This window comes from Corvus brachyrhynchos, unplaced genomic scaffold (assembly GCF_000691975.1).
Source record: "Corvus brachyrhynchos isolate BGI_N302 unplaced genomic scaffold, ASM69197v1 scaffold61, whole genome shotgun sequence".
Taxonomy (NCBI): Eukaryota; Metazoa; Chordata; class Aves; order Passeriformes; family Corvidae; genus Corvus; species Corvus brachyrhynchos.
This window is the reverse complement of record NW_008236478.1, coordinates 8,420,504-8,446,960: the sequence shown is the minus strand read 5'-3', so window position 1 is coordinate 8,446,960 and position 26,457 is coordinate 8,420,504. Positions and strand designations below refer to the sequence as shown.

Sequence of the window (26,457 nt, the reverse complement as noted above, 5' to 3'; positions counted from 1 at the left end):
GCAGCCTCTACGCCCTCTGGATGGGCTCCCACTACGTGGTGGTGGTGAACAGCTATCGGCACGCCAGGGAGGTGCTGCTCAAGAAGGGCAAAGACTTCGCCGGACGGCCCCGCACCGTGAGGAGGCAGCAGGTTTGGGGACCCCTTCCCACTGTGGCGTGGGGTGAGGCGAGGGACGCTCCCAAGAAAGACACTGGCACGCAGCAGGGTCCGTGTCCCCTCCCCATCCTGCGCGCAGCAAGCCAGGGCCAGGGCAGCCCCTCCATACCCTGTTCTCCAGGGCAAGCCCTGTCATCCGCCATCCCAAGGGTGCCTGTTTTTCCTGCAGCTGGCTGCATCCCTGGGCACGGGGATGTGGGTTCAGGTACCACCAGGCTCCCTGCACCCCTTAAATTCCCTGGGCATCCTAGAGCTCCTAACCTTCGCATCTGTCCCCAAACCTCTTTATCAGTCCTTGGCAGGGGGAAGGCAAAGCTCATGTCCTGTGCTTTGCCTGCCTGCACTAACCCCCAGCCCCCCGGACCATCCCTGGGATGGGGTGAGATGATCATCCGTCCCCCGCGGGGCTCCCCAGCAGCGGGGTGACCCTGGGACTGCCTGTCCCTCAGGTGACCACGGACCTGCTGTCCCGGGGGGGCAAGGACATCGCCTTCGCCAGCTACGGACCCCTCTGGAAGTTCCAGCGCAAGCTGGTGCACACTGCCCTCTCGATGTTCGGGGAGGGCTCCCTCGCCCTCGAGAGGATCAGTAAGTGCCTCCCACCAGCCCCAGGCTCCCTCCCAGCTCTGGTTCCCTCCCACGCAGGACTTTTTCTTCTTAAGTGCCCTGATTCCCTGTGAACCAAGGGAAGATTCCGGCTCAGCCCATGCCCCCCGCTATCCCCTCAGCTTGCCAGGCAGGGGCTCTGTTCCTCTCCTTCTATCCCCTGTACTTTACCAACACCTCTCCCTGTGTTTTCCACCCTGAACTTTAGTTCCCCTCACTCACAGATGGGGAAACTGAGGCATGGAGCCAGCAGCTCCCCGCTCCACCCAGGAGGACATCCTTGCACATCTCCATTCTCTCTGCTCCTCCACCCAGCATTGTCCCTTCTGCCCATCCCAGCCCCTCAGGGCCCAGCCCTGTCTGGGGGGTGCCCTCTGCAGGCTGCACATCCTGAATGAGCAGGGGACCCCTCCTTCCACCCCCCAGCTGCCCCTTTCACCCCCTTGGCTTAATCATCACTCCCTCATCACCCCCTGGCTGCCTCTCCTCCGCCCCAGTCTGCCGGGAGGCTGCATCCCTGTGTGAGACGCTCAGCGCTGCGCAGGACATGGCCCTGGACATGGCCCCCGAGCTCACACGGGCCGTCACCAACGTGGTCTGCTCCCTCTGCTTTAACTCCTCGTACCGGCGTGGGGACCCTGAGTTCGAGGCCATGCTGGAGTACAGCCAGGGAATCGTGGACACTGTGGCCAAGGAGAGCTTGGTGGACATCTTCCCCTGGCTCCAGGTGAGCAGGGACGTGGGCACTGCCCATTCCTCTCACCTCAGATGAGAGGAAGGAGCTGGGATGTGTCCTGTAGGAGCCCTCCTGAGTTAGGAGGGTCCCTGCCCTGGTGACCCACAGGAGCCAGTACACTGGTGGGCACAGAGTGACTGCCTGGGGGCCTGCAGGAGCTGGGCTGGGCTGAGCTGTAGTCTGTTGTAATGCAGCTTTTCTCCCTCAGATATTTCCCAACAAGGACCTGGCCCTGCTAAAGAAATGCCTCCATGTCCGGGACCAGCTGCTCCAGCAGAAATTCACTGAACACAAGGTGCCAGAAGGGCCAGGACAGGGAGATGCTGGAGCTGGGGCGGTGAGCACTGTGCCCAGGACAGCCTGGCTGATTCATGTTCCTCTGCAGGAAGCTTTCTGCAGAGACACCGTGAAGGACCTCATGGATGCCCTCCTGCAAGTGAGGCTCAGTGCTGAGAACAGCAGCCCCCCAGAGCCAGGGCTGGAGCTGACTGACGACCACCTCCTCATGACAGTGGGGGACATCTTTGGGGCTGGTGTGGAGACCACCACGACTGTGCTCAAATGGGCTGTGCTCTACCTGCTCCACTACCCTGAGGTAGGCTCTGCACCCCACAGCGGGGGGCCTAGGTTCCCTTCAGCACCAGGGATGTCATGGGGAGCTTTGGGGAAGGCTCAAAAGAGAAATCAGGCTCTGCAGATAAGCAAGATCAGGTTATGGGCACTTTACTTCTGCCCCACACAACATGACAGGACATGCTGATGATGCTGGGTGTACCCCACTATGCACAGGGCACCCTGCTCCCTGGGCTCCCACACCGGTCTTTGCTCCCCTCCCAGGTCCAGAGGAAGATCCAGGAGGAAATGGACCACAAGATCGGCCTGGTGCGTCACCCCCACCTCAGCGACCGCCCGCTGCTGCCCTACCTGGAGGCCACCATCAGTGAAGTGCTGCGCATCCGGCCCGTGTCCCCCCTGCTCATCCCACATGTGTCCCTTGCCGACACCAGGTGAGATCCCCCTGGGGCACATCCAGGTCGTGGGCAGAGACTGCGGGGAGGGAGCGACTGCCTCACTCTGTGTCCTCTTTGCAGCATTGGGGAATACTCCATCCCCAAGGGTGCCAGGGTCATCATCAACCTCTGGTCTGTGCACCACGATGAGAAGGAGTGGGACAAGCCTGAGGAGTTCAATCCTGGTGGGTTGTGTGATCCCCATCCTCTCCTGGGCCAGGGGATGGCAGGGTGGGTGCAGCAGGAGAGGCTGAGCCCTGGGGGACGCTTGGTGCTGGGAGGTTGGATCATGCTCCTGTCTGGGGCACTCGCACCTCCCTGCTCCTGCATCTCCCGCGAGGGACACACGTGTGATGAACTCGGGCAGGTCTCGGGCAGAAGGGATTGATCCCTGCTGATGCCAGTGATGCTTCTTCCCCTTGCAGGCCGCTTCCTGGATGAGCGGGGCCAGCACATCCATTCGCCCTCACCCAGCTACCTCCCCTTTGGAGCCGGAATCCGTGTCTGCCTGGGTAAAGTCCTGGCCAAGATGGAGCTCTTCCTCTTCCTGGCCTGGGTGCTGCAGAGGTTCACACTCGAGTGCCCTGAGGACCAGCCCCTGCCCTCACTGGAGGGCAAGTTTGGTGTCGTGCTGCAGGTGCAGAAGTTTCAGGTGAAGGCCAGGCTGAGGGAAGCCTGGAGAGCAGCCTAGTGATGGGGAGGAGCCCAGGATCCCGGGCAGTGGGGGGTGGGAGGTGGGACCACAGAGGCTGCCCCATGGATGGGGGGTTATCCAGATAAAGCTATTCCCAACACAGCATGGCTCCAGCAATTTTTTGGGCAGGAGATGGCGGGCAGGGTTTGGTGGGAGATGTATGGTGGCCCCACAACTTGCTGTCAGCACTGGGCTGAGCTGGGAGGCTGTGGCCTCTCTGCAGCAGCATGGAAGCTCCTGCCTGCTCACTGTCCTGAGCACTCACTGTCTGCCTGGAATTTGGCCATCACTCCAGCAGCAGCACAACCTTCCCATAACGCAAGGGGCCGTGTTTGCTTTGCTTTCACCAAAAAGTACTGTGCCATGGAGGGCAGCGTGTAATTAGGTTTCTGGTTCTCTATTACTTGACCTCTTAATATTTAACTGAATAGCTGCACAGCTATGGCTCAGGGCCCCTGGAGGGAAAGCAGCCAAGGCAGAGGGGAAAGCCCCACAAAGCCCCAGCACAATGTGACATCCCAGCCCTGCACACCCCCTCATTTTCCCCCTGCTCTTTCTCTTGTTAGCAGGCAGGAAAACAGGCATAAACTTCCCCACCACTGAACTTCCTGCTCAGTGTGTTTGAGTTCTTTCAAACCCCCAGAACCTGGCTTTCATGCAGGCCTTTCAACACCAGCATCCGATGCCAAATGGGTCCTGTCAGCCTGTGGGACAAGGATGATGATGAAGGCAATGCGTTTGCAGTCTGGCACAGCACTGGGATCATCCTCCCTTCTCCCAGTCCATTTTCCTGGGGGTTTCAGTGTGGTAGGGAGGAGCTGGAGGTAAAACTGCCATGCACATTCCTGCCCCAAGGGCAAGCCTTTGGCTGATTTGAGCAGCTGACCCACCAGAAGCTGGGCAGAGGGAGCACACAGCAGGAGCTCAGCCCTACTGCTGCTGCATGGAGTCTCTGATGGCTCCTAAGGGCTGAGCCCCACACACCTTCCTGCTTCCCTGCCTGTTTCCATCACACCAGGGGTGCCACTTGGTTTGCAAGCCCTCCACTTCTGCTAGGGCACACTGAAGCTGGATGGGTGAAGGGGGATGGGACTCAGAACGGGCTTTGGGAAAACCTGGCTAAACATGATGCTCTAGGCTTCCCTGAGGATTGGCACCTCTGTGCCAGCCTGGTCCTTCCTCTGCCCCAGATCCTGTCACTGGCAGCACCCACTGGCAGGGAGGCTCCACTACAGTCTCCTGCAGCATCGGGATGCCTCCAGAGCATCAACAGGACCTCCAGCACATTTGTGCCCCTTTGCCAAGGCATTTGATTTTGCTCTTGGTACGGGAAGGGATTTTCTCCTTGCCAGAATCAACACGGGGCCAACGCCTTGCTGTTTGCCGAGGCACTCACACAAGTGCTAAAAGCCAGTGTTCACCTTGGGGCAGAAATGGGGACCTTTGAACCAAGGATGTTTCTAACCTGGAGAATGCCTCCAGCCACAGCTGCTTGCGTTCTATCTTCCCCATTTGCCAGGGCTGGCATGTGCTGTCCTAGGCTGGGAAACCAGCACATGCTGCAAATCCCAGCACCCCAAGCTTGGCCCTGCTGTAGGGTGTCTTGCCCCCCACCCACCCCACCGGGAGAAGATGCAGCTGGGGGAATTCAGTGCCCAGAACCAGCTGCCTGGCACTTTGTGAGCTGGTAAACAGCCCCCGGCACGGCTGCTCCCTGCTCTGGGAGCAGGCAGAGGCACTGCTGAATCATCCAGCTGGTATTTCTATCCTGACAGCTGCTTCGGGGCTGTGCTGCTGTGCCCAAACCCCTGACTCCACCAGAAAGCTTCACCTGGGCCACTGGCTCCAGCTCCCTGAGGCAAAGGGGGTCTGCAAGGCAGGAATTGGTGACAATGCAAAGAACGAAGCTTTTTCATTCATGGCTGTTCCCACACTATTTCTTGGGTACACCATGAAGCAGATGTGCAGCATGCTGAGGGCACGGGGCAGAGCAAGACTGAGCCTTTCCCTCGCACAAACTCATTTTGGGGGGCACAGCCACCCCCACAGCACTTGGCTGACCCAGCTGTGCCACAGGGCTCAGCTCAGAAGCCCTCCAAGTTTGAGAGGCTTCTTTTTGCATCAGGCACCGGCGGACCCTGGACTGTGCCGGAGAGTGAGGGCCAGCCCAGGAGGAACAGGAGACGCTTGGAATACCTGCGAGCTCTGCAGCGGGCATGGTGCCAGGAGAGCTGAGTAAGCACAGACCTCAGGACACAGCTGTTTGCCGGCTGAAAACAGTCGAGAAAAGCCGCCAGCCTGTGCCCCCCCGGCACAGACTGCAGTGCTTGCACCACCGTCGCGACGGCCCCGCTGCGGGCACCCGTCCCATCTGATAAAAACAGATCTGTGCTGCAAGGATAGGGGGAACCAGCTCTGATGAAGAGGCAGCTCATCCTGGCCTTCCCAGGCTGCCCACTGTGGGATTGCTGTGGGGCTTCCCTGAGCCAGGGGCTGTCTGTCTGCCCCCCACTCCCGGCCTGGTCCAGGCTTTTCTTATATAAACCAAAGAAGAAAAAAGAAATCAGGGACAAAACCTCCCTGGGATGTGGTTGTGGTGGTGGGGGGGTAGGGTGGGGAGGGGGAGCAGCAGTCTTGGAGAACCACTCATTCAGGACAGCAAAGGAGTTTATTCACCGGAGCTGGACTGTGCTCCAGCTACCTGCCAAGCTGCCGGGAGCAGATCAGGCTGGGATGAGCCCAGCCAGGGAATGCAGAGAACCAGAGGAGATACGGCTGTGGGAAGCCGGGCTGTGCAGAGCAGGAAGCGAACGCAGCCCCGGCTCTCACCACTGACTCACGTCCCCGAGTGGCGAGGGGGGCGCACGGAGCCCAAAGCTCCCATCGCTCGGCGGAACAGCCTCATGCCGGCAGTGGAGCCCGCTCATTTTGCTTCTCTCCAGGCTTCCTGCCCCAGGAAGCTTTTGATGACTGTGTAACAAAGAGGCTTAACTGCACCTCGACTTTCCTTAGCCTCCAGTTAGGCAGGCAAAGCTCTGAGAGCAGGCTACCAGCAAGCATCAGGACACAATTCCCTCCTTCTCCATCTTCAGCCAACACCCATCCACATGCAATGTTTATGTAAGGTTGTATAAACATGCAGTGATATGCGGCAGGAAGATCACACCAGTGCTCCCAGACGACGGAGAGCTGAAAAGTCCCTTGGGAACACCAAGGAGATGCTGCAGTATCCACAGATCCCAGGAGCCCCCGTTGTGCCCGGGGACAGTTGCTGAGCCACCACACTGTGCTCTTCACCTGTCCCCAGGCAACACAACCCCAGCCCACCAGGAGACCTGCGGGGTCCTTGCCCCGGAGCCAGCTTCGGTGGCCAAAAACATTCCCTGTAAGTAGCTCCGCACTGCCACGGATTCCAACAAAAACAGACTGCAAGGAGTACTGGCAGCCACACCTAGAGCACATTGTAAAGCAGAACACCGAGCAGTAGGTTGACACTAATTTGCTGTCAAACCTGCTGCATTATTGCAACTCAGTTTTGAAACGATGACTCCCAAAAAACACCCCTTATAGCTGGGAATGGGTGGGTTTTGGTGCTCCAGTGTTGGAGATGCACATCTGCCCACGTCCTCACACCTCCAGCATTTTACAGTGTGCATTCTCTGGGCCATGCTGGCTTCCTACACAGGGATACATGTGAGGATCGAGCACCCTTCTAAAGCTCCAAAGCTGGAGCTTTGGGAGTCCTCTGCCTGCCTGAAGAGGCAGCAGCCGGGTATGTCCAAGGAGCTCACCTGCCCCATGTCCTGCCCTGCACCACTCCTTCTCCCCATACCAGCTGCCCCTTGGCTGCAGGTCTAAAATCCTAAAGAACTGAAAGCCATTAACAGTGCTGCTCCTCAGGCACTTGTGAGCTGAACAGACATGGTTGGTGCCCCATTTATTTCTTTATGGTCTCTAAATGCCCAAAAAACCTCCAGGAGTCATAAAAGAGGCACACAGCTGCTTCTTCCTGACTTTTTAAAATTAGAAACATCAGCTTGGCTTACGGGTACTTACCTCCATATCCAGAGGATTCCCCTGCCCTTAGTGGGATGGCTGGAAAGCAAATATGGAGATTTCTGTCTTACGCCAACAGAAATGTTGGCAAAGGTCGCCCACTGGCACAGGGCCATCCCCAGGATTTACAGCAGTAAACCCCATTCTTTACAGACTGATGTGCTTTTTTAGCTTCCTCTGTGGTGCGAGGAACAAAACCAGGTGCCAGTATGTACAGAATTCCTGGGGGTGGCACTGGGGATCTTTAATTCTCTTCTCAGAAGACACATGTGGTCAGTGTACACAGCTAGAAGTGACCGGTCCCCAGGTAGCCAGGCTCTGGGGCATGCACAGCCTCTCTGTTACCCCTCACCCAGGTATCGAGGCTCCAGACATCCAGGAATGAGGTCTCTTGAATCCAAATCAAAGTCTTTCATTGTTAAGAGCACCCTAAGACACAAACTGAAGAGCTGTCTTTATCAGCTGTTCTGAGGGAAGAGAAAGGCTGTGATGGGCAAAGGAGTGAGATTCTTCCAAACCCTGCAAGGTCAAAGTGCTCCCCTCAAACGTGCAGGTAAAACGCTGGCATAAGCACCACTTCCCTTGCTCTGCAGCCAGCACAGTGCCAGCACACCTCCAGGGAGAACAACAAAACAAACCCACAAACTGAAGACAAATCTTGTTCTTAGCTCACAGAATGATACAAATACACATGGACAAGTTATCAGAAAAGGCATTATATTTTGGTTTCCACCTTATTTAAAACTGATTTTGGTTTTCAATTAATCAGATCTCAGTATGTCCGAGTTCAGGTTTCAATGTTTTTTTCCCCATAACAGTAATGATCTGGATGACCATAATTATAAAAGGGACGGGGAGAAATCCCGAGAACAAGTTACACAGTCTGAACTGTGCTCTCTTCCACACGAGCACTCTAGGGAATGTTAGTTTCAGCTCTTCCTTTTTTTTTTCTTTTTTCTTTTTTTCTTCCTTCAGGTTGTTACTAACAAAAATCTCTACTGTTTATTAAAGCAAAGCTACAGTAAATTTTCTTGCAGTCTTACAGCAGGTTTTCGTATTACCAGTAGGACTCGCATGCATGGATTGCAGTCACACACACACGCTCACAGACATTATACAGTAGCCAGTTGCCACCATAAAAAAAAAAAAAAAAAAAAAAAGTAAAGAAAGAGAAAGAAAACAGACATTCATTTCTTTAAGTGGTCATTATTAGAATCGCACCAAACTTTTGGATTAAAAAAAAATACTGCACAGGTCTTCCACATCTACATGGTAAATCATCCCTTTCGCAATGGACGGAGCTCTCGTCACCATTTGTTCAACATGCATCGCTGAAGCTTGAAGGCACACTGGCCAAGGAGAGCCCTGTTCTTTTGTCATCTGAACTCCAGTGTGCTGCTATCGGGGTGCAAAAAAGGACAAAAATAAAGCCAAGCCCTTTTGCAGCACACCGGGAAAAGGTCATTCGGAGACCACAGTACTTGGAAGGCAGCCCAGCTGCCTGGATTCTACTGCTAACTGTGCTCTTGGAGGCATTGAAGGAACACACTTGTCTTTAAAAATGACACATAAAGGCAAATTTCTGCAAACCCCCTCTTTTCAAACTGCCTAAGGTAGACTAAAACTCCTTCTAGAAGAAACTGGTCCTTCAGTCACCAGCTTCAAGTGGGACATTTCCTACCTGCTGTCTTAAACACTGAAGCACCAGAGATTATAGGGCTGATGTGTCTGGGCATCTATCAGCTTCGGGAAAACTTAACATCAGGAAAGAAAAAAAAAAAAAAAAACAAAAACAACAACAAAAAAAAAACCAAATGAAAAAAGATGGAAAGAAATCCCCAATGCCTCAAGAGCACTATATCAAACCAGAACTCTTGGGCTACTGACTGCCGGCACTGTCAGAAGCTGCTCGCTTCTGGGAAGACACCTGGAGGTTGAAGCCTTATGGTGATCTGGTATCCTCCCAGGGTGAGATTTGCTGAGTTTTACTGATTGCAAGATAAAGCAGTGTTTCAGAAAACTAAAACCAACAAACTCATAATAACCATCACCAAAATCACCATTAGAAAAATTCCGTTTTTTAGAAGGTCTCATTGAGAAACATCAGTCCCTGCTCCATGGAGCAGGGCAGATACAATTAACAAAACCCAGAGTGACCCGTCTCCCACAAGCCGGGCCTTCGACGACTAGTCCCCATATTATATTGGAGGGGAGAAAGAAAAATAAAGAAAAAAACCCCCATTGTATCACCTTTTTCTCCTGTTAAAGTTTTAATCCTCTTATTCCATTTTTATTTGTTTTTTTCCCCCGATTCTCCCTTCCACTCTGCCGCCTTAGCTGGGGGAGTTATTGGTACAAGAGTTTGGAGAGTCCTGCTCATTTATTGTGTTCAAGAGTACACACACCGGCTGCCGGGGCAGGTGGTGGTGGCTGTGTTCGCGGTGCTGCTCCTCTGTGGCACTGAAAAGCCCTTCCTCCTCATCCCCGTGGGGACGGCCGCTGCAGCTGTCACAGAAGTCCAGGGGCCCATCCAGAGCGTCATCAATGAGCCCATCAAACTCCTTGAGGTCGTCCTCATGATGACCCCGGTTGCATACGCAGACTTCTATGCCCGAGTCGCCCGTGAAACGGCGCTGCCTGCCCGGCATCTTGTCCTTGGCATCGGGAATGGCACTGCTCTGCTCTAAGCTCTCAGAGCTGTAACCTTTCAGCAGTTCCTCCTTGCACTCCGTATCCTTATCGGGACCGGCCCTCCCCACTAGCTCGGCTCCCGTGCTGGTACTGCCGGGCTCGATGCTTTGCATTTTGGCGAGGGCTCTCTCGCCCAGCACGGTGGTGGAGGGCTCGGGGTCCCCGCGGCCGGGCGCCCCGGTGCTGTCAGTACTGCTGTTATTGCTGCTGGGTGCTGCAGAGCTGCTCTGTGCTGGCTGCAGGGTCCTGGGCGTGTCCGGGATTGTGCTACTGCTGCCTGCTGGGACGCACTGCTGATGTAAGGCACTGTACGGGGGCGGGGGGGTCGGCGGTCGGTTCACCACTTCCTCATAGGGAGGTAGCAAATAGTTTGGCAAAAACCCTAGAAGTGGGAGGCAAGGAGGAGAAGTTATTCCAGGAGCAGCTTATCTCAGGAAACGAGTCACTAATACAGGTCGGTACAGCATCTGTCACCATGGTGTTCAAGAGTACACACACCGGCTGCCGGGGCAGGTGGTGGTGGCTGTGTTCGCGGTGCTGCTCCTCTGTGGCACTGAAAAGCCCTTCCTCCTCATCCCCGTGGGGACGGCCGCTGCAGCTGTCACAGAAGTCCAGGGGCCCATCCAGAGCGTCATCAATGAGCCCATCAAACTCCTTGAGGTCGTCCTCATGATGACCCCGGTTGCATACGCAGACTTCTATGCCCGAGTCGCCCGTGAAACGGCGCTGCCTGCCCGGCATCTTGTCCTTGGCATCGGGAATGGCGCTGCTCTGCTCTAAGCTCTCAGAGCTGTAACCTTTCAGCAGTTCCTCCTTGCACTCCGTATCCTTATCGGGACCGGCCCTCCCCACTAGCTCGGCTCCCGTGCTGGTACTGCCGGGCTCGATGCTTTGCATTTTGGCGAGGGCTCTCTCGCCCAGCACGGTGGTGGAGGGCTCGGGGTCCCCGCGGCCGGGCGCCCCGGTGCTGTCAGTACTGCTGTTATTGCTGCTGGGTGCTGCAGAGCTGCTCTGTGCTGGCTGCAGGGTCCTGGGCGTGTCCGGGATTGTGCTACTGCTGCCTGCTGGGACGCACTGCTGATGTAAGGCACTGTACGGGGGCGGGGGGGTCGGCGGTCGGTTCACCACTTCCTCATAGGGAGGTAGCAAATAGTTTGGCAAAAACCCTAGAAGTGGGAGGCAAGGAGGAGAAGTTATTCCAGGAGCAGCTTATCTCAGGAAACGAGTCACTAATACAGGTCGGTACAGCATCTGTCACCTACCAGCACCTTCCCACTGAACAGCACAACAGGCCCTACGAAGGGGTGCCAGAACTTGACCCAAGTGAGGCGTGTCGTGTTTTAGAGAAGCAGCAAACATGGCAGAGAGGGCACAGGAGCAGATGGACACAACTGGGAACAGCAGCCTGATCTCCTGGCTCTCTCTATGCTTACCAGGCAAACCTCCCTGAACCATATACCCCAATACAGCCCCATAAACCACCCCCACACACCGTGGGTGGCCTGTGTTGGCTGGAAGGAACAACTCCCCAGCGCCCTCCAACACTGCCTTCTCAGCCTAATTTCTACCTTCAAGAGCAAAGATTTCATCTCACAAAGCATTGTGCAAATATGAAGAGACATGAGCAGTTACAAGGAACTTGGAGATCCTAGCTTTTGGTTTCTGTTTTAATGCTGGATTCAATTCTTCTGGTGCAGTCAGAATAAATTGGCAGTACTGGCAAAAGAGTTTGGCTTATTGTACTTACAGCCTTTCAAATCCATGAAAAATTTTGTTTATTTCTTAAGAGGCAACAAAATAGTCTATACAGACAGAATGTACTTAAACACTGGAAACATTTAAGGATAGCACTGCAATTTTCCATGTGCAATTGCATATCCCTGGGGCTGGGGAGGAAAAGGCTGTTGGGGATGATTTCTGAGGTGACTGCCAGAGTTTAACAAGAAAAGCAAGTTCATACATGCAATTCAACAGTCTGTCAGAGGAAATTCAGCTGTGGTACCTCCAGTCAGAAGGAGACTTGCTGTTCTAGCACAGCGTAGCAGAACACAAGGAGAGCACCAAGTGATTGTACTTTCCCTGCGTTGTGGGCAACAGCTCCTTCACGCAGAGTCCTAGGGCTGCTCACCAGCAGTATGGCCTGGGAACCACAGCACAGGGTGGGAGCCAGCAGAGTTTCTGCTGAGACTCCACTTTCTCCCACTCTGTGCGACCGAATTTTATGAAGCCACTTCCCGCATCTCGGTCCCACCAGCAGCAAGTCTGGGCTGGAAAGGAGGAACATCCACAAAGTCTTGAAAGGTATTTCAAGAACCTTTGCAGAAAAACACCCAGGGAATCACCACACTCTCAGGGGTGGGTGCAAAGGTGCTGTAAGTTGGTGTGGTTCAACTCCAGACTCAAGGGGGTTCAAATGCATCCAACACCACCTCATCTCTAAATGCCATGGGGCAGCTTTGCCTCTTGCTGAGTCCAGCTACTGCTCCCTCCTTCCACCCAACACAGGAAACTCGCTGCTGCCATGCTCCCCACAGTCTCCAGGCAAAGCAGAGTGAGGTACATACGGAAATAAAAGGGCAGGGCTGAGTAGTTATGGGCCTCCCGGTAAGCGATCAGGTTGATCTCGTGCTGCCGCTGCTGGGCCTGGAGGCGGTGCTTGGTGCGGCGGTGATGGCAAACACAACAGCAGCTGAGTATGATGATGATGGTCCACACCAGCCAAAACCCTGCAGCGGGGAGAGCAAGTGTTAGCCATTGTATGAGAGCTGCACCCAAACCCAGGAAGCCCCAAGAAGCCAATGGAGATCATCTGAAAGCCTGGACCTGAACCTGCACTGCTCTAAAGGCAGAACTAAGTGTTAGGCCAGGAGGCTTCAACATGGACCTTCCTGCCTGTGTGGGACACGGCTACTCCAACAGCCTTGCCAGAATTGGACAACACTGAACACACTCTAGTACAGTGTAGATCATGTTCAATAGGTACAACTCTGGAGAAGAACAAAATATGGAGACAGGGCTCCCCCCCTCCATTGCTCCTACCCTTTGGTTACCATTTCTTCCAGCCAAAAATGAGCAGAGCTGTGAATAGCATTGAACTTGCCTCCCACAGCCACTTTGGTTTGAAAATAACAATCAAGACACAAAAGACACTCTGCAGACTGACCACAGAAGAAGAGAAAAACCCCAAGCACTATGTTTTGCTTTTGTTTGCACTGCTCTTTAATTTCCAGCCCAAATCCTTCATTGTTATGTTTAACAAAAACATACTCTTTTTTCATAAATGTCTCAAAATATTTTTAAAACTTATTTTTGTACTCAATGTCTTAAATTACCCAAAATTAAATTAAACTAGCCTCCCCCTCTGAATCCTCAAGAAACCTAACTTCTGCTCTGTTTGTGGTCATGGCTGGTTTCTGTGCACAGTTGTACCATATGTACACTGCTCCTTAAAAGGAATTTTAGAAGACCACTTCCTGAATTTTACTCACGCCCTCGGACATGTGGAATAACTCTTCCTTTCCATGAATTTCTCACTTACATGCACTACAAAATGTTTCCGAGACACACTTCAAAAAGCTGGAACATTCACTCCAGATTAGGCTTTTGTCTCCTGCAACTGCAGCCCACAGCTTGACCTGCCCCAGTGTCTGTAAGCTCTATCTTTTTTAAGCTCAGTTTTTGCATCTGAAGATAGTGGGAGAGCTCTTCCTTTAGAAACACGTAGTCGTGGCAGCCACTCCTCACTAGAGATCACAACACTGTTTTTCTTTCTGTAACACCTCTGCCACTCTTCATTATCCCAAACAGTCAAAACGGAGATTCCTAATGCTACAGCCCATTTTCAGGAAGGCCAGGCTATCCTGTGGTATCAAACTGCTCTTCTCTCCCCACTAAAAACCTCTAGTCACACCTTCACAATACCTTGATGGTTCCAGCACCCCCTGCTGTGTTTGCAAATGTTTTCTCTGCTAAGAGCTAGGTGGGGAAAGGTGAACAGTTTAGGAATTTGAAGAATGAAAGCAGTATTGCTCTGGCTCAGGACAAAGTGCAATGGATCCCTATCACCCATCTCACAGACCTGCACTGGGCTGTTTGTAGGTGAACTGCATCATGCCATATCGTGTCTCTGAGCATTCTGAGTGGGGACTTTCACCTCCCTGTGTTGTAACCTGAATTCCACATGTATTTTGGCACAACAAACTGAAATTTCTCTCTGTCTTGTGCAATCTATTTCCCTAATCAACTGGAACCTGCCTTACCATCAAACTTATCAAAACCTGTCATCAAATGAAGGTGTTACATATTCCCCCCCCCTCCTTTTTTTTTCTTGGTTGGAAATGAAGGTTCTGGGGTAGTTTCTCTTGCCAGCCCACTCAGCTGTACCAAGACGACCAGAGAGGAGACTGTGATCTTCACTCCAGAGAAGCAAATGACAAAGTATTCAAGATGCTCTTTGCACTTCCCAAACCAAAATGAGAATGTGGCCACTTCGCTCCAAATACCCTGTTTCTAAAAAAAGCTTTTTTATATAAACAAAAAGGATTGGTCCAGTCCACCCTTCGCTCCAAAGCCAAACATTCGCAACCATTTCTGTAGCCTCTACCACTACCAAAATCTTGGTATACAAATACAATACTTCAGCTGTCTCACAGTTTGAAGACTCTCACCAATAAAAACACTGTATTTCTCGCTAAGAGACAGTCCCTTGGCTCTTGCTTGCTGAGGAAGCAAGAATGCACTCATCAAAAGCAGGTCATTGGCACAGCATGCCACCATGCACAGAGGCAGGCCTGCAGTTCATCTTCTAAGTACTCCTTATTTTCGAAGAGCAGTGATCATGAGTTCAATAACAATGGAAAATTACACCCAGCTATCCAGGGATTTTAGCTACAGTTATGAAAACAGATGCTTTTTAACACATTTGATCATGTCCTTTCCCAAGGAGTCCAGATACAATGGTAGCAAGCAGCACTTAGTTAGTTAAGATGTCCTGGAGAACTGCCACTGTTAAGCAATCTCAGCTGTAGCAGCCAAATATTTCTGCAGGGAATAACTGCTCCCACCCAAGCCTGCATCCAGAAGATTAAAAAAGTATTTCTTTAGAAAACTTCTCTACCCGTTCCAAAAAAGAATCCCAAAGTGCTTTGCACACAAACCAATGCACAAGCTCAGAGTAGGGGTCAGAGTAAGCGCAGCCATTCCTGGGAAGAGGTGTGGCAACACTGTTAACAACATGCAGTAACAACATACAACATCTTAGGATAATAAATTAATGTTGGATCCTACTGAAACCACAGGTGGCATTTAAGTAAACACACCATCATTCAGTGGATTGCAATTTGGCCTCGGTGCCAGGAACACCACCTTCATTCTCGTGCAAAGGGTCTGTGCACGCTCACAAACGCGACTGGATGAGGTCTGCTGTTTTTCATGAGAACTTCCAGAAAAAGAACCCGCTAATACCACATTATTGCCTGGCTTCATTAACCACTGACACTTCCTAGAGCTTCTAGGAATTACTCAACCCCTGACTCAGCTTGAGCCTGGAGGACTTGCCTGGATGATCGCAGGAGATGAGCAGTGTGCGCCCACCACGGTCATTTGCTGGCCTGGCTTCTGGCATCCTCTTTAATGGCTGTGTCCCCACCTTGTCACCCAACAGCACATCTGCACCACAGGAAGGCCCCCAGTGCATTGGAAGCAAGCGGATGGGACACCCATGGGAGCTGAGGCACACGAGGGGCTCCCTGGCTGTCACTTGGGCAGAGGTGCCAGTGCTGGGAGAAGGACTGGGCACATCTCTGGTTGCAAGCCCAGCATGGTGCTGGGAGTTCAGGGCCTCCATAAAAGGCTCTACAACACTCCCTTGCCAGGAGTTTGGGCACAGCTGCAGCTTTGGCTGCAGAAAAACTGCAAAAGCCTAGCAAATATATAGTACGGTCATTTATTTGGAATAAAGCTATGCTCCAAGGCCAAGTGCAATTGTAAATATTATGTCTAAAAGTATAGAGTGAACAGTGAAGATGTTCATGGCTGAGCTGTGCATTTGTACACCTGGTGAGGCTTGGCTTCAAACCAGCAGCAGGGAGGTGAGCCAAGCAGACCACTGGCCTGTGCTCGTTTGGCAGGAGGGGAGCTGCAAATCACCCAAAGACAGCACTACACGAGCAGGAAAGGTAGGGGCACAGCAGCAGCACATGCTAACACCTCCTTCAGGGTAAAAACAGGTACCAACTCTGCCTTGTGCTGAAAATGGGCAAAATGTACAGAGGCAACTGATGTTTGGCACAAAAAAGCCTCTAAAAACCAAGTAAAACTGAGCTTCTGGTTGTCTTCCATGTCGTCAAAAGCCTTCACTGTTGCCAAAAGCCTTCCTCATGCTCTTCAAGATGTACCTTCTTCCCAAAGGGATACGAGGTGCTTTTCAGCAGCATTGTGTTGAGCTACTGCTGCAGTCACTGGAAAGGAAAAAAGGTTGGGAGACACATCCTGAGCCAAATTTGCCATTAAATGTCTGATTTGAGGGTATTTTCCACAGCCACCTGGCAGTGACCACTGGGAACAAAAGCTTGGGGCAGCCGAAGGACAACACGACAGATAAAAAACAAACAGTGACTTTGGAAATACAACTTCTGATGGACAGCCTGAGCAGAAGTAAAGTACCTATCTGGAGCAAAACAGGAACCAGGAGACTAGACTTGAAAGTGATTTCAGTCCTGCTCTTGGTTTATGGAAGAGTCAGAAGTTGCAACACTCTCCAGCCCAAAAACGAGTGAGTCCCGAGAAACACTGCTGTATTTTTTGTTAAATTCACTGGTGATGCCTATAGGTGGATAATGATGCAAGCAAAGGTGAAACAGACACAGCCAAGGAGTTGATTATTGCCAAGAGATTTCCCTGCCAGAGCACCAAAACCTTTCATGAAAGTAAAGCAAGCAGCACCAATCTCTTACCCAGCATCTGACAGTCTCAGAGCTGTAAGCCTGACACAAGCACCAAGCTCAGGAAGTCAGAATGGGAGCTGCAGAAACATCTGGGACCAGAATTAGCTCCCATGAAAGCCATCTCTCACAGCCAGAGGTAATACTGAAGAAAGAGAAGGCTGCTACATTAACAGCATCCTTGGGAAAGGGAGCCCCATCACATGGCCATGCACCAGAGATGCTTCCTACCAGCTGTGAAAGAACATGCTTAAAGCTTAAAGAAAACCCTTTCTAGGACACCAACCATAGTTTTGCTCAAACTTCAAAATAAGTAAGAATAAAACAGTTTAAGAATTAAAAAACCAGAGCACTCCTTCCCATGGAAAAGGAGGGAGTGATGTTTGCTTTGATGCTGTACTGTATTTGTTGCCTGGGATGTTGCCATCAACAATGCCGCTGAGGGAAGCTCCTTTTATCCTGTGCAAAATGGAAAATGTTTTCTGGAGCGTTCCAAGCGTACGAACAGAGAAATTTGCCCCCAAGTTCATGGTAAACTTGGGCAAATGCCATGGCTCTGTTGGCAGGAAATCCCCTAAAAGCAAGCCAAAACATACTGCAAAGTGCCTTTGGGTCTGCCTGACAAGCATCTGGGTAATAGCTTTGGCTCCATGAGAGCTGGTTCTGAACAGGAGAAGTGGGACACTTTCACTGACTAAAAAGTGTCCCAAATGATGGCCTCACAGTCAGTCATGGCTGGAAAAAAATTGTCTTTCACAGGGCCAACACTTTAATGAAAAAGGGAAGAGAAATTTACTTGGTACCACAACCTGGATGCCCTTGGGTTTAATCGTGCCCTTTGACAGAGAGGTCACATTGTCTCCTGCCACTGCAGGCATGAGCCTGCATGAGCCAACACTGCTGCTCAAGAATGCCAGGTGAAGGATCCAGGCCATAGGCCCATGAACATTTTAAGAAGGACTAAAAGAAGCCGCTGAATGACGCGATCCTCTCCTGCCTGTCTCAACCATACCTCCCGCTGCTTCCTCCACCTCTTCTTGTGCCAGCACAAAGTTGTGCGCAACTGTGGTTTGAACTGGTTTGAGGGAACCAGAACAGGTTGAAACTCGTTTGGCAAACACAGCAGCAGCAGCAAGAGAAAGACTGTGACCTTCAGTGACAGTTTTATGTTAGTTTAAGTAATTAGAACTGCAGTCCCAGCCTGACCTCACGCAGGAAAAAGTTACTGAATATTTGTAGAGTACAATGGCAAAAGAAAAAAGCTGAAGACATCTCCAACTCCTGCGTGCTTGCTCCCAGACTGGTAACAAAAGAAGATGCAAAAGTTAACTGCGACTGGTTTCTAGTTTTCCAAATAGTGTCCACTATATATGGTACACCCACTGCAATGAGGTAAGATGGAAAAACACAAGTTTCAGAAAAATCCTTTGCCTATCTTGCAGTGAAAGACAACTTGAGGCAGTAAATCTGCAGACACTTTTTATGCCTCTCTCCTAGGGAGGGAGCCTTGCAAGGGCAATTATTCCCATGCTCCAGATGAGACATTTCTAAGTCCAGTTCCTCCCAAGAGATCTGTGTTGGTAAAAATGCATGTTGAACAATAGTCTAACAGAGACCGGAGTGGAACATCCAGCTGAGACCATGTCCTGAACGTCTGGGAACAACAGATCTGGGTAGCTGGTGAGAAGCTGGGTTGGAGGTACGTAGGGCAGGGGGTGAAACAGCATCAGGAAGTTCTCTTGCCTTTCCATGCTGTTTAACACAACTCAGCTGAAAGCAGCCACACAGGTCAAAAGTCAGTATCTGCACAGCCAGTCTATGCCAGACAGCTTGCCTTCTGCTTTGGATCTGGGAATTTTACTGAGCCAGACCAAAACAAACGTAAGGTGATTTGGCTGTCTGGATTAGGCTACAGAAGTCCAAGGAAATCAGGAAATAACTCCCTCAGTGACCCTATTTATGATGAGTTTCTGTGTGGTTGAGACATCTGTTGTTTGCCCTATACTGTCGGTGAGGCTTTGCCATAGCAGGGTTATCGCTGCAGCACAGCTGAGGAGGAACAGCTGAAGGGAAAGTTTGAGACACCCAGGAAAGAGAAGCAAGTACAACCACACAGAAGGCTGGGTGAAAGGCAAGGAACAGCAAAAATCTGTCTTTGGAAAAGGATGTGGGATAACACAACACGGGGGAAGGATGAAAATGTGGGACTGGTGCATTGTTTGACTGAGTGTTTTGCAGACTGCAGCAAAGTCTTGGACATGAATTCCTAATATAAAGCTGACCTCCTGGAATATGTACGTGGTACAGCAGTTGCTTTAGTTTTAGCAACTAACCGGATCCTTGCCAGAATTTTCTGGCAGCATGCTTTTTGGGAAAAGAGCTGTCTAGTGATTCCAAGGGGAAGCGTGCAGAGATGAGCAGAATGTTCAAAATCAGCAAAAACATTGACTGTGCTGCTTGCAAACAGAACATTTTTTCCTGTACAATCCTTCCACTAGGACCTAAACAGTCAAGATCTTTTTCCTTTTCTTTCTTTCAGAAAGAGGAGCTCAGTACCCCTGCTAAAAAAGACAGTGAAACAAAACAGGCACAAGCAATATATGAACACTTACTCACTGCCAATGCTGGGTTGCTGTGCAGTACCTAAATGACCCAAGACCAGCTAAGCCCTCAAACTTTGAAATCCTACAACGTTTTGCAAGCAGTGAGCAGCTGCCTGTTTCCAAGCTCCATGATTCCTGAGGCACAGTGTACTATTTTTCCAACCACACAATGAAATATACTTTCTACAGCTTTGCTTGCTGTCTTGAGAGCCTCTGGAATCACTTAATGATTCCAAAGGCAAGGAGAGACACAAGGATGGATGTCAGGAGATCTGGATTTAGTTTTCAGTCCACATTATACCCTTAAACCTGGGAAAATCCAGAACCTCTGAGCCTTACTTCTTAACATGCAAAACACAGGAACATTCCTCGATTACCTTCTCTCCTGTATTTTGAAAAGTGGTATTTTGGAATGTTTAAGCAATAAGACACCTGTCAGGCCTGGGAAAAGGCCAACATTTGAAAACTCCAGCAAATCACAATCACACCACAGAGACTCAAATAAAAACTGCTAGGAAGCAAAATCCAGTGGCTGCTGCGATTCTTCCCCTTGGGGACCATGAATTCTCTGGGGAGCCCAAGTAAATTGTTCAATTAAAATGCTGACCCAGCTCATCCACCATCCAAACATCTTTCCCTGTGTGAGGAAATGCAACAGTAAAGTAAATTTTTCCATTTTATTTTTTATTATTATGTTCCAAGAAAATTAAAAGACTTAATGCAGTTTTCCCCCCACCATGGTACCAGCTACCAAGCTTGAGTTAAGAACTAATTAGACCTTTACATAGTTATTAGACCTTTATCTATAAATCTGTATATAGTTTTATTATTTGGCAACACAGCACTGGGGGTTTTTTTAATAAGAGATGGGTGGGGAATCTGAACTGGGCTGTTATCTAATTTTAAACATGGGCTGTCCACCTGCTTGGCATATCATATTCTCCGTTCCTCTACTCCACCCCTTAACAAAATAATACCTTGATTTTACATCCTATTCCATTGCCCGCAACAACTGGTTTAAAAACACCACAAGCCTAGAATTGCTGAGATCAGCCATTTTCAAAGACAAACTTCCCTCAAATTCCAAAACAGGGAAAAAGGTCCTTTTTACAGGAAAAATTCCAAGTGGCCACAAAACAGGATCACGTTTCAGAAAGCATGTCCAGCAAAGACAGACCAGTTTTCTTTTCCATTTCAAATGCCACCCTCCTCTGCTTCTTCTTCCCACAAAGCTGTGGTGGTAAATAAGTCCAGGATTTAATTCAACAGGACTAGCAAAGAAGGTCTATTTTCAGGCACACAAAAGTACCAGTGGTCTGAGAAGGTTGAGAGAAGCAAAAACTTCTCAAAAGCTACTTCAGTACATGCATACACAAGTTAAAATGAAAACAGAACAACCATGAAGCCATGCTTAAAAGGTGCTGCTATGTTAACTGTTCATTAACCAGAAGTTAATAATAACTTTTAAAAAGCTAATCTATTCTCAAGCATGTAAAGCTGTTGCTCTCCACTGCTCATACTAAGACTATTTACATTTACTATCACCACTTTTCACCTTGAAGGCCTTCAGAGACCCTCACCATATGTACCTATCAAAGATACTCTGCAACTCCTGAGCAGCAGCTAAGCTCACAAGCTCTACAATATGGGCTTACTTTTAAAGGACATGCTCCCTGTATGACTCCTTCCCATCCAAAAGAAACTTTTCTCCTACCACACATAATGGCAAAGCAAGCTTTGAAAACATGAACTGATTTTAAATCAATGCTGGATGTTTGCCTGAATTTGCAGAAAGCCTAGAAGACAGGTCTCATGTTTGAATTATTCCCCTCCTCTTGGTGTGGTACACGATGGTCTCCGTGACGCAGAAGGAATGTGAACACACAGAAACCTGTCTCTCCTGAGGAATCATCCAGCAGTGTGTGTGACCAACACGCTTATTCCATGATCTCACTGTGACGTGGGCACCTGCTCTAAAAAGAAGCCTTTAAATTCTGCCTCCTTCTAACAAAATCTGGTTTTATCTTCCAAGAACTTTTATGATGCAACCAGGCACTGCCAAGTATAAAAGTCTGTGCCATATTGAGAGCACAAAGACAGCTAAACCATCCCATTAAAATGGCAGGGGGCTATTGCTTGGACCAGACTGTTCGTATGCAATTCAACTACGCCTCTCCTTCAAGATGTCCATGGGAGAAACATGGTGACCATGCCACCAGCCCCAGTGTGCAGCTGCACTCCACGCTGCTGCTCAATTTAGATCCTGCTTGCCATGGAGCCTGTAAGCCCTTGCACACATGCATCTTCCTCTACATTCCAACCCACACAAACTCAAATCCGGGTTTGACCTTCCCCACTTTGCCCTGTCCATCCATCCCCCTCTAGTCTGAACAAATTCCTGTCATCTGTCCTGCCTGTGCTGCTGACTGCTACAGTATGATCCAGGCAGTCCAATATATTCATGTCTGCTTCTCAGCCTGCTACAGTCCATGGAGCTGCCTCCCGGCCCCCTGTCCTGAATTGTTTCTTGAACTGTTTGGACATTTTGGAAAATAAGTCTGCTGCAAAGGTCTGCACTACATTAAAATCCTGCCATTTTGACACAGCCAGCCACTGGAATCTGAGCACAGTGTGTCTTGAAGATGCTTACTATAGAGTCCTGTTTAGTTTATAACCACATCCTCCATTCACTGGCTAATTTGAGAAGTAAAAGCATGTTTCTAGAGTAAAGGATGAAGTGTAAGCTATTCTTGTCCTTGGATCCAGGTTAAGTGACAGTGTTTGTATGTATAACACATTTCCACACACAAGCTACTTAGGGAAAGTGAAACTGTGGGCACAACAGAGGGATTAAGTAGAAAGCACAGTTGCATAAAAACTAGAAGATACCACTGGGTGTGGTAAGAAAGTATCTCCAGTCTCAAATGTAGGGGTACAATGTTCAGAGTGCCACATTTCCAAATTCCAGGAGCAGAGATGCCCTCCTAGCCTAGGTTCAGGGCAGTACAACAGCACAACATCAGTGTTCAACCTTTTGTGGTCCTCCTTGAGAAAGAAGGCACCATCACACCAAACAAGCTGAAGTTTTCTTTTAAAATTCAGCATTTATTACTTTCTTATGCTTTCAACTTTCCATTCTGCCATATATCTTTATCAGGTTTTGCTGACCACCTGCTTTGACCTGCCTGCTGCCGTCTAAGGGGACTCAGCAGGTACAGTCACTCAACCATTCACTGAAAACTTCGGTATTTTAAAATCCCACGTTTTGGCAAAGAGGAGGTAAAAGGGGTTGCAATGGGCAATGTGTGTTTCTCACAGCACAGCATTCAGCCACTGCAAACCCACAGGATTTACCCAAGACTCTCTCTAGGCAAGGACTCCAAACACAGTGACTCCTGAAGAGAATAAGCACCCTGGCCCTCCTCTTTGAAAGGACATCTTTTAAAAAATATACCAGATTTGAACTGTTGTGCTTGCCAAGAACTAAACCAACAAGATGAAAGACACTGAATTAATTCCCTGCTTGAGTATGTCAAGCTCTAGTGTTGTGTGTATGGCATTTCTCCCTCAAGCTGGTTTCCTCACTCCTGTATAATGTTGAGTACCCAAATCAGTGAGAAGAGCAAACAACAGTGGCAAGATGACCCATTACTCCTGAGAAAGCACCCACTGTGACAACCCTATTTCCTTGTGTATCACATCAGCTCCAGATTGTGTTGCAGTGAAATGCAATGGCAACACACAACAAGGGCTGAATACAAAACCCCACGGGACACAAGCCAGACCTGTAGTAAGGTATGAGAGCCATGCAGATTAGGAAGGGAAGCCATACAAAACGGAAGGACTTACACCAGAGTTCATAGTAGTAGTTGCAACACTGGGATTGTCCACAACAGTGGCCCGTTTCACATATGTAACTTTGATTGTTGACACCCATGCAGGTTTCCTTGTCCTAAAATTAAACAGACACACTTTTAAGATGCTTTGTCAGTATCTTTTGGAAATGTTTGACTCAATGATCTGCAAGCATGTGAAAAGTACAGGTTATGGTCTTTGGAAACTCTAAAATACCTAAGGAGGTTAAAAAACATCTAAGGACCACCAAAAACCACAAAGGACCATTCAGAAGAAAATCCCCATATCCGTATCTCCAAACCCATGAGTTACACTGCTTTAGCATCTAGTCAGCGCTGTTGTCTCATCATCCCTCTCCTTTTCCATTAAAAGTTACCACATTTTGGAGCCAGGCATTCTCTTAAAAGAAGAGATGACATTTGTTCCACATTGTACACAACATCACTGTATTACTGGGGCTGAATGCCAAGTAGAGGAAAAGCATTCATAAAGGGAACGTTGTAATTTGAGAAAAGACTGCTTGGATTCATTTAGATCTAAATGATAATTACAATATGTTCCTGCAAGATTCCAATCTAAAATGATTCCTTCATATTATTAAAGTAAGATCAGCATTCCTGTAAAACTTCTTCCTGGAACAGCAAAGTAGTCCAGGAGCAGAGCCAAATCAGCTGTAGCATATCACCCAGCAGGTTCTCAAGACACCTAACATGGAAAAGGTCTATGGTGTGAGGCCTCAGCTCCCCACATGGTGCACCACTTCCCAGAAGTCCATGTTTTCCTGCTAGTCTGACAACATGGCTGGGAAAAAGTACGAAACACAAGAAAACAGAAGCATTTTACAGGCTGTGGTTTGTACATCCTCTAATAGGTGTTGGGGCAACCTAGGAGTTCAAAGAACAATACAGAGTTTAAGACACAAACAAATCTTAATTAAAACCACAGTAACAAAGCTTTTATTTTTACTTTCTTTCACCTGAAATTTCTTATAAGGAAAAGAAAATGTGGGTAGGCTTATACTGAAAGCTGTGTTGAAAAAAATAATTTTGAAAGTACCGACCCACTAAAGAACAATAAAACCCCATCAGTAGGCTACAGGGATGCACATCTGTGGATCCCAACACTGGCTGAACAGCACCATTCTTCTCTTTTGTGTGAGTGCACCATGGCCACACTTCCCACAAACCTCTATGGAGCCACCACACATGCAAAATACCAAGTGCTTTTCAAACGTCGAACCACCTCACTGAAGAAGTAACGTGAGGCAGCAGCTTCAATGCGTAAGAGTCCTGCACTAAATTTTCAGTATATTTGGGGACCTGGAGGAACACCAACACTTCCCCACCATGCAGCACCCCAGATGGAGCCACACTGCCCCAACACAGGTCTCTCACCTGAGCACCCAAATTACAGCAGCAACATAACTTCTAAAAGCAGAACAACCTCCTGCCACCTGACACTCAACAGGAAAGATCCCTCATTGCTTCTTTTCTCCTAAGAACTCACACCAACTTTTGAAAGGGTTTTGATCAAGTGAGGGCAAAATTCAGCAAACACAACACAGCATACGATGTACTGCTTCCCCTCCTTCCATGCATATAATGATTTCCACAAAAGGCTCTAAAAAGCACCTTTAAAACTCACCTACAGAGGCAACAAGCCGGAGGGGTACCTCCCTCTATTTTTCAGGAAGAGAAGAACATTTTGCTGGACAGACCAGTCCAACTACTACAGGCAGCTAAAGCAAACATTTAGTTCTTGAGATGTTGCATGTTAACAGTAGAAACACCATTTTCCTATACAGTAAGGAGGTGTTTCCATCTCTAACTGCAGAGGCTGGTGGCAACTTTTAGGAGACCTTGCTGAGCAGGCACAGCATTTTCTGCTTAAAGCACACTATTCATTCCAAAAACTGTAATTTTAGCCAGCAAAAGAACTAGAAATAGGACACATCTATTCTCTTATCTGTTCTTATTAGTTTATTTACATTTTTCCTCATTTTTGTTGGCCTTGCAGAGCTAATGTAACTGATGAACAGCATAGATTTTGGCTCTCATAGGAAGAGAATTGAGAAATTAAGACGCCATTGCAAAACTGCAACCCTGATGATAATGCTCAAGTCAGAGAACAGCTGGCTGAGGTTTGTGGTTGTGACACATGAAGATCAACGTGACCTGTTGAACCAGCAAATGAATCACATGGAGCTGGTGAAAAACCAGATTCTCACAGTGCCATTTCATGATCTCCTCTGCAACACCACACTTGATCCATCCTTGACCACTTCTGGTTTACTTCCCAAAAATTTCATCCATTCAAGTGTTGCCTCCTTCAAAGAGTAGCAATAAGGAACAAATCAGTGTCTTTGGGCAGCAGCAACTTTTAACATCTTCAACTATATTTTTCCCACTTTAAAAACTTGCAGCCGTCCTGATTTCAGAGACTTTCATCACACCATCTTTTTAGCTGAACTTACAGCCTCCCTCTTGCCAACCTCATTATACTTGAAACAACCTTTCCACACATGCTTATGTGCAGGGTTGCTCCTTGTCAACCCAGCTGGCCAACAGGTGTGTCAGTACACGCTCAACAGAGGATCCTGAGCAGCTATGGTGATATTCTGCAGGTTGTTCCTGGAGATCAAGTCTCAGGCAACATCCTGCTTCCCATCTAGAGCAGAGTTTAAATCTTACTGTCCAGAGCTTCTTTACACACTGACTAAGAAAAATGTTCTTCCTTGCTAATGCACCTGTGCTTGTACTTTCAAACAGTCTCATAGTTGGCTTTCAGCTCCCACAGTTCAGAACAGCCAGGGGTTTTAAAGTCCTTGCAGTGCTGACCACCAGTCATGCTCCTCAAAGTACAAGCAGCTCATTTTGGAGCCTTTCTCCAGCCCTCTGCCAGCCCAGCCACCCAATAGGCTTTTGGGAACATGGAGTTGTCAGTCTTGGGGGCCACATGTCAGGCTCAGAACTGTCACCCGTGTTTCCAAACAGTTTCACAGAATCAAGGAATAATTTGGTTTGGAAAGGATCCCAGCAGGTCACATGGTCAAACTACTGCACAGAGCATGGCTACCTCCAACACTGGGTTACGCAGCCTGGCACAGG

The 26,457-nt window shown here is 49.3% G+C and overlaps 2 protein-coding genes across 3 annotated transcripts in view; one reads left to right on the top strand and one right to left on the bottom strand.

Annotated features, from left to right (window-relative positions):
• The first annotated feature begins 6 nt into the window (after nt 1–6).
• On the top strand, nt 7–3,306 carry LOC103624562 (steroid 17-alpha-hydroxylase/17,20 lyase). Of its 2 annotated transcripts, none has more exons than XM_008643856.2 (8): nt 7–116; nt 608–746; nt 1,262–1,491; nt 1,709–1,795; nt 1,886–2,095; nt 2,338–2,507; nt 2,592–2,695; nt 2,936–3,306. In XM_008643856.2, exons 1-8 carry the CDS (start codon nt 21–23, stop codon nt 3,199–3,201), a joined length of 1,302 nt encoding a protein of 433 aa, XP_008642078.1. In that variant the 5' UTR covers nt 7–20; the 3' UTR covers nt 3,202–3,306. The 2 variants fall into 2 exon arrangements, with proteins under 2 accessions (XP_008642078.1, XP_017581655.1); XM_017726166.1 differs by having other exon boundaries at nt 7–131.
• A 4,600-nt stretch (nt 3,307–7,906) lies between these two features.
• Nucleotides 7,907–26,457, bottom strand: part of WBP1L (WW domain binding protein 1-like) — a 25,611-nt gene continuing 7,060 nt past the window's right edge. The window contains exons 2-5 of the mRNA XM_017726165.1: nt 23,345–23,447; nt 12,516–12,677; nt 10,430–11,117; nt 7,907–9,645 (exon numbers count right to left, since the gene is read on the bottom strand). Of these exons, the coding sequence (XP_017581654.1) occupies nt 9,594–9,645; nt 10,430–11,117; nt 12,516–12,677; nt 23,345–23,447 (1,005 nt within the window). The 3' untranslated portion in view covers nt 7,907–9,593. The remainder of the gene's footprint in view (nt 9,646–10,429; nt 11,118–12,515; nt 12,678–23,344; nt 23,448–26,457) is intronic.

Coding starts and splice junctions, on each gene's coding strand:
- LOC103624562 (XM_017726166.1), top strand. CDS start 21: ATGGGCTCCCACTACGTGGTGGTGGTGAACAGCTATCGGCACGCCAGG. Junction 2,096..2,337: donor ACCTGCTCCACTACCCTGAG/GTAGGCTCTGCA, acceptor CTCCCCTCCCAG/GTCCAGAGGAAGATCCAGGA. Junction 2,508..2,591: donor GTGTCCCTTGCCGACACCAG/GTGAGATCCCCC, acceptor TCCTCTTTGCAG/CATTGGGGAATACTCCATCC.